Source organism: Arachis ipaensis, chromosome B8, assembly GCF_059453495.1.
Source record: "Arachis ipaensis isolate K30076 ecotype BB chromosome B8, ASM5945349v1, whole genome shotgun sequence".
NCBI classification, from domain to species: domain Eukaryota; kingdom Viridiplantae; phylum Streptophyta; class Magnoliopsida; order Fabales; family Fabaceae; genus Arachis; species Arachis ipaensis.
The window spans coordinates 28,522,916-28,530,643 of NC_142443.1; the positions used below are offsets into that span (position 1 = coordinate 28,522,916).

Below are 7,728 nucleotides of genomic sequence, written 5' to 3' on the forward strand. Positions count from 1 at the left end.
ATGTTTTATGCATAGCAGACAAAATTATATTATCAATTTTCTAGAAGCATATAAATGATGATGCTAGGTATGTAAACAAAGACTACTATATATACATAAAAATGCAAATCAAATTCATTTATGTTGATTGTTATTTTAATTCTGTCATTTACTTCCATACTTATTTTTGAAAAGAACAAAAAACAAAATTCACAAATTACAATATATATATATATATATATATATATAAACAACTTGTGTACTCCACTACTTATCCTCGTATTGATTTTTTAGTAACTATGGTTGTTAGGCTAATTCCAAGAACTTCAATGGGGCCAAGACCAAGATGCCTCCATAGACCCCAAAGCTCATCACTTCCAATCCAATCAAATTGTAGGGGCAAATGGTGGGCAATGATTTCTTTTATCCATTTAGGTAAAAGCTAAGAGACTTATAAGAGTCAAACCACGTCCAAGGTAACTCGAATTCGTTGGTTTTGATTTAATGGTTTCGATGCACTGTATTTTGATACACGAACAAATAAATCGAGCACATTACAAATTTTTATAATACTCATAACATCTTCTAAGCCATTTATAATAATTACAAAAAATGCTTACAATAAAAAATTTAAAACTTTATAAAAATGTTTAATTTAAAATTTTAGTTATAGTCGTTAGAAAATGAATAATTACCATAAGAATTTTTAAAAATTATAACAATATGTAAATATAAATATTGGTACAAAAAATAAATTTTTGTCGACAAAATGGCGTTTCGACTGCCAATGATTTCGACTACAGAAGAAGTGTGTCGACTACAGAAATAGAGACAAGTAAACTGAAGTCGAAGAAAGATAGTAGAAAGAGCGTCGAAATCAGAAGGTAGTTATTACCTATCCTTGGGCATCAAAGCTTGCTATTCAAGATCTTCAGGCTAAGTGGAGAACATGGGTACGAAATTTGAAGAGCAAGTTGAAGGAACATGGAACTTGGAGATCAAAGAAGATGTGGATGTCGAAATTTGGGGATAAGATTCTTCGTGATTAAGACAAGATCATGACTGAGAAAAAAGAGGAAGTAAGATAGTGGACAACATGCTCCATGGTAAGTTCATCTTTTGGTCTATAAATAGTAGAAATTTAGAAGAAAAATTATGGGACTTCAACTAACAACACTAGATCATCACGCAAACTCATAAAATTTTCAATCACAACGACGCAACGGAAAAATGGAGTGGAAGTGCATATGAGTATTAGAAGTCAACTTTTAATTTGCTTCCTTTTGTTTGTTTGATTCATTTTCTTTCATTTTCTTTGAATTTTGTTATTATTTTACTTTGATTAATATTTTTACAATTTCATTATCTTCTTTACTTAATTATTTATTCCTTAATGTTGTTTGTTTTCATAAGTTTGTCACTAGTGATTTCGACATAAATTGCTTTGACACCATAATTAAGTAATTTTCAGGTCGAGTTCACTTTTTTTTAGAGGAGTTGTATCTGCTCCCAATACTCGAGATCTTGATACAAATTCGATTTGACATACTATTAAAATATACCAAAAATCAAGTGAAACAAATTGGCACGCCTAGTGAAACCCTGAATTAAATTTGTGCCAAGCTTCGTATGCAATTATGGAGTGGTAAATTAATCATGACGGGTAGAGCTTCAACTTCAACGGATACGTCAAATAGTGACAGTGAAAATTTCAATAGGAGCCCGGAAGTAGAGGCATTCCCTTTGACCAGTCTTTCGAGCTAACGGTCAACAGAAGGTATTCCAACGGACATATTCGTCACATGGCCTCAATATGGACTACCTTGATGCGAATTTTGAAAATTACAAACTAATAAGAAAGTACACCGGATCGTACCAAGTAATATCTTAGGTGAGTGAGGGTCAATTTCACAAAGATTAATGGATCAAGCAACAATGATTGAGTGATTAAACTAGTCAGACAAACAAAAAAAATAGTTTGGTTCAAATTTGTTTTAAATAGTAATTCAGAGAATTTGAGAAAATAAACAGTAAATTTTTTCTCCATCCCCATTTTCACAGAAAAAATTTCCATCTTTACATCTCTATTTGGAGCAGTCTTTGTAGGAATTCTTGCACTTTCGAGAGTTTTACCATCTCTAACATTTATAAAATATTATATTCCATTTGATTTCTTAATGTCATTTACCCTAAAATAAATAAATAATAAGTTACATAAAATTTAATTTGGTTATCCTACAAGAGGTTCAAGTGTTCAACAGTTCAAGAGTATTAACAAATGCCTCAATCACTACCCATGCATGCATCTAGGTATTCCTTTTTCTAGTACTAGGTATTCCTTTTTCTAGTACTTGGGACTTGTTAAGGTTGTATGTGTGAAAATTGTAATGAATTAGGTTCATATTAGAAAAAATAAAAAGAAGTATAAAGTGAGAGACTTATTAATTTAGTTTTTTAAAATTTTGAGTTAGATGTGATATTTTTTTATTTTTTATTTTTTTCTTAGTTCTTTCTTAAAATTTTTTTGGTGATCTATAACTTTTAACAAATAGTATCAAAATCAATGATAGATCGATTTTGTGATTAAAGAATATTCAAAGTAAATTTTTTAGATAATTACAGGTTTCTACTTAGTTTTCAAATAATAGAAGTTAACAAATATGGTGAAGTTAGGTTGAATTTATGGAAGGAACTAAAAATTATTTTGTAATAAAAAGAGAATTAAAATAAAAATTTTAAAAGAGACTAATAATATAAATTATTTTGGAAGGCCATTGCTTACCTTGGGGTTATTGAAACTCCGCCCATGTTAACAAGGTTATCTGACCTGTCTGTAAGTTTCATTTATTTTTTAAATATTTATTAGCATTTAATTTTAATATACTATTAATATAAAATTATTTTACATGTGTATTCAATCACATAATGTCATATTAATAAAAATAATTATTTTTGCATTGACCGTATAAATGATCATTCAAAAAAATGGTTGTGATTATACGACTATTGTAAAACGTTTTACTTTGTTAGTACATCAAAATTAAATTTTATTTTTAAATGACTTTAATACTATTTTTTAAAGTCAATTATTAATTAAAATTATTTTTTTTTCATTTTTTATTTTTTATTCTCCAAAACCTTCGTTTCCTCAACACCCCAAACCACGCCATCACTACCACTAACAACAACCAACTTCGTTTACGCATAGTTACATATATGGTTTTGGAAAGTTTAAGAACCAAGGTAATACTTATTTTATTGCTAATAATTGATCTTGAACAAGCTTGTTATATGGATTCCAGCCAGCAAGGCACAGCTGGATTTGACATTCTCTTATTGGGATTCAACTCTTCAAGAAAATTAATAACCTTTCTCGTGTTAAACAGCAGCTTGTAGTGTAAGAAACAACATATTTAATACTACCTCTCATTGGAATTCATGTTTAGCATGAGTTAATGAGTCGATCTACCTGAGTTTAAGTTTGATTCACTAACATATAATTAAGCACAAATCTTAAACTTACGTTCAGCTCAAAAGTTTATTAATTCAATTTTTGTTCACAAACCTACTTCAGTTGTATCATACATATTTTAGATTAATTGATGTAACATAAAAAAAAAATTTGTTTCTCGAAATGTCATATTCTATGAAAATCTTCTTTCTTAAATTCTGCAGCAATTGAGAACATAAATTTTAATTTTATACTTCAAAATTTATCACTTGACACTGCATCAAATACATGTATTAATCTATTTATTTATGATTTATGCATTATATTTTCGCCTTATACTCGTTCTCACCTTAGTTTATCATCGTCTTCAAACACTGTACTACATTATTCAATTGAGCATGCCACATTTGAATCAGAAATTACACTAGATTCTTCCATAGTATTAGACAATTTACATTCATTGTATCATTTTATTGATAACTCTGCTAGAAGGTTCACTAGAATAAAAGAAATTCCTTACTACTTGAAAGATTATCACTATGTGATAACCAACTTCAATTCACTGCTAGTGACAAATTATCTCATTCTTTGTATTCCTTCTAACAATGTTTGTCTTTTGAAAAATTAACACCAAAATACACTACAAAAAATTCATTTGAGACCATCGAATTTATCAAAAAATTCGCTGATAATTGTTTACAGGTATTATTTTTTTATCCGCCACTAATTACTTGTGGATTTAGCGGATTTAATGGCGAATATTAACTTTTAATTGGCGAAATTTTAGAGCATGTTACCGTCGGAGTTATTTTTTGGTAAATCCGACGGTAATCTTAAATTTTATTTTTTTAAAAAATTTGTTTAAAACTTCAATATATAATTTTAAATATTTATATTCAATAATTTTTAAACTAACAAAATTCAAAATTTTACAATTTTTCATAATAATTTGTCTATAATTTTTTGTTAAAAATGTACAAATAAGTTCACACATCAAAGTTTAAGAATAAACAAAAAATAATTTACTCGTGTATAGAAAAAAGTAGCACTATAAACATATACTTTAAATCCAGAAAAGATGAACTTACATAAGGTTCGATATAAAAAACAAGATAACTTATGGTGGCTAAGTAAATTGCATAGTTGAAACTCTATAGACAATAAAATATTGAAAAAAAATTAACTATACAAATGGTATGTCTATTTAAGATTCTAAATAATCAACTAACTTGCATATGTATAATTCTCAAATGGTATATCTATTTAAAATTATACAATTTCAACAACTTACAAATTTACTGTCTACAGGAGCATTTTCTGGAATAGCAGACCGTACACCTTCAATTACAAACTATAAACATAATCAACACAAACTATAAATATAATCAACATACAAATTATAATTAAACAAACAAATCAAAGTTCATATATTTAAATGAGTAAGTTGCAACAAACTTAGTAAAATTAACAACAATCAACTCAGCAAAATTAATTTCAGAAAATAATTAACTCAGAAACAATAAAATTAAAAAATTAACAACAATCAATAATAAGTCAATAATTAACTTAAAAAATTAATAAGTTAAAATTAATTCAGAGAATTAATAACAATCAATACTAATTAACTTAAAAAAATAATTAACTCAAACAACAATAAACTCAGAAAATTAACAACAATCACAACTAGAAAATGGATTAATACAGACAGATTTACAGACGGATTTAGCCTTTATTACAGACGAATTTTTGGTTACCGATGAAATTACCGACGGATTTTGTCCCTCTGTAAAAGCCCCGTCAGAAATTATTTACCGATGGATTTTTTTCCGTCGGAAAATTACAGACGGATTTTTACCAGTTACTGACGGATTTTCCCTCTGTAAATTCTGCATCCATTTTTTCGAAGGCGACGAACTTTTCGACGGATTTTCCGTCTGTAATTACAGACGGACTTTTCGACAGATTTTCCGTTTGTAATTTGAACTTTGGAAAATCATCTACACTCTGATTACAGACAGAAAATCCGTCTGTAAATCCGTCGGTAAGGTAAAATAATTTTTTTTTAATTTTTCTATTACAAAAATAAACCTATTTTCATACAAAATAAATATAAATTTAATAAATACAATTTTTTTTATCTATTTTGTATTCAAATATTTATAATATTTTAAAAAATAAACAAATTCATCGTATTATCAAACTAAAAAAAAAGTACTATAAACAAGCAAATTAATATAATTCAAAACATAAACAAAGTGTATTAATACATCAACTATAATATTAAGTAACAACCATACATCAAAGTGTGTTGATACATCAACTATAATTCATCACAAACAAATATTTAATTAAAAGAGTATGTAGTCAAATCTTATGGAATAAAAAATCTCTTGGCGTGTATATTTGCCAAGCCAAGCCAAGCTAAACAGATCATGCTGGAACTGCATAGGTTCTTCCTCTAAACGAGACAGTAGCATCGGTGGTAGTGTTGGCATTGGTTAAGAAGCAACTTGATGATTTGTTTGAGGCATACACAATGGCCTGAAATAATTATTTTTGAAAAGTAATTATTCATTATTGCTCTAATTCAATTAGAGGGAAAAAATAATGCAGAGTTGTAATTTTGTTTTTATGTATTTTGGTACCGTGATAGAGTTGCCAAAATCAATTTGGGAAACGTTCTCGTTTGTAAGACTCTCTTCCATTGACTTCAAAACCCTGTGGAGTTCTTTGAGGTGACCCCATTTTGGTTGAGCTTTGTTGCCTACATACAATAATTAATTAATTACTCAAGGATCATTTATGAAAAAATATTAGAAATAGAGATTCTTCTTGATCAATGTAATTTTACCATATTCATCAAGAGGAGCATCATAATCATATGAAGTGGCAATGTATGGTCCACCAGCGGTTCTATCAAAGTTAGTCCCACCATGATACTGACCAAAAATAAATATATTACATCAAACAAACAAATTTAGAGCATAAATGAGAGCAGAGAGAATGATAAGACATCGGACAAAATAATTCCTTTTGTGTGCATAAATAAAACAGGATAAATAATGAATGAAGTAGCAAATAAAACTAAAAGAAACCAAATTGCAAGGATGATGAACACGCTACAGCACAACAGATCCACACTTAACTATACCAACCATTTTTCTACTGTGTAATAAAAAAGAAAATCAAAAGGTAAATAAGTATTCCCAAACAGACATAATTGTTCCCCGGAAATAAGAGAAATGAATAAAATGCATACTACAACAACCACCAAATAGCAAGTGAAAAGGATGATGTCCAGAATAATAACTACCTGTGAATGCCCAACTATGAATAGCTTTGAATTTGTTACTGAATATATGTAATTGATCATTTCTGCCATATCATACAGGGCTAATTCCTGCTAGCTCCAATCCCAGAATTTCTATCAAGGGACCAAAGTTGAATCAATCACATGATGCACTGTACAAACTCTGGCTCTAACAATTTCAATAAAAATAATATACACTGAAAATGACAGTGAAATGAAAATATAAGTATCATGACAATTTAGAATATTTTCTCAAGATCAGTGATTATCAACAGTGTTGTGGAACTCAATTTGGTGCTAAATATAAGTAGCTTCAGCACTGAGAACAATTTAATAATTCTTATTTCAAACATATCAAAGTAAATAGAAAAGGCTTGATAGTATTCGGCACAAACCCTTTTACTATTAAATAATTGAATGATAAAACCTACTAAAGTGTGACCTTATTCATATCAATTGCAAATATTTTTCCCAATTCAAATTCAGAATAAATGAACATTTGGTTCTTAGTTTTGACTCATAATTATTTAGCACTGAACTTTATGCACTGATATTATTTTCAGTTTAATCACATACGTCGTCAGCATCTCTATAGGTCAAAGAAGAGCCACACACCTTATTCTTCACTGAATAAGACCTATGACCATGGCTCCAGCGTGTTCCACGCACATTTCCTACCCATACATCAAAACCTTGATCTGCAAGGATGAAGCTCAATGATTGTTCAGGAGTATTTAGAAACCATGCATCACCTGCCTGATCACGTCAAATAGCATCAACATATCAAAATGGAGATTCAATTAGATTGTTTAAAACTTCAAAAGGAAACTTCACTAAAGCCTGAACAAGTAAACTTGTAACATTAATCTATATATATAGTACCAGTTGGTGGGAGAATATTGGAAGAAGATGATAAAAGGGCAAAGCATGCCTGAAGCAATCAAAGAGATTCTTGTTGTTTAGGATCCACAAATATCATCATCAGATT

The 7,728-nt window shown here is 28.9% G+C and overlaps 1 protein-coding gene across 1 annotated transcript; it reads right to left on the bottom strand.

The window, feature by feature from the left end:
• Positions 1 to 5,860: 5,860 nt before the first annotated feature.
• On the bottom strand, positions 5,861 to 6,812 carry LOC148547539 (beta-galactosidase-like). Its single transcript, XM_088495490.1, has 4 exons — positions 6,744 to 6,812; positions 6,282 to 6,369; positions 6,076 to 6,194; positions 5,861 to 5,971 (listed from the first exon to the last, which is right to left on the bottom strand). Exons 1-4 carry the CDS (start codon positions 6,810 to 6,812, stop codon positions 5,861 to 5,863), a joined length of 387 nt encoding a protein of 128 aa, XP_088351616.1.
• Positions 6,813 to 7,728: the final 916 nt, after the last annotated feature.

Excerpts from the sequence above, each read along its gene's own strand:
- LOC148547539 (XM_088495490.1), bottom strand. The coding sequence starts at position 6,812 with ATGGCAGAAATGATCAATTACATATATTCAGTAACAAATTCAAAGCTA. Across the intron at positions 6,370-6,743 it reads TCATAGTTGGGCATTCACAG|TATCATGGTGGGACTAACTT; the intron begins GTAGTTATTATT and ends ATTTTTGGTCAG. Across the intron at positions 6,195-6,281 it reads TGCTCCTCTTGATGAATATG|GCAACAAAGCTCAACCAAAA; the intron begins GTAAAATTACAT and ends TATTGTATGTAG.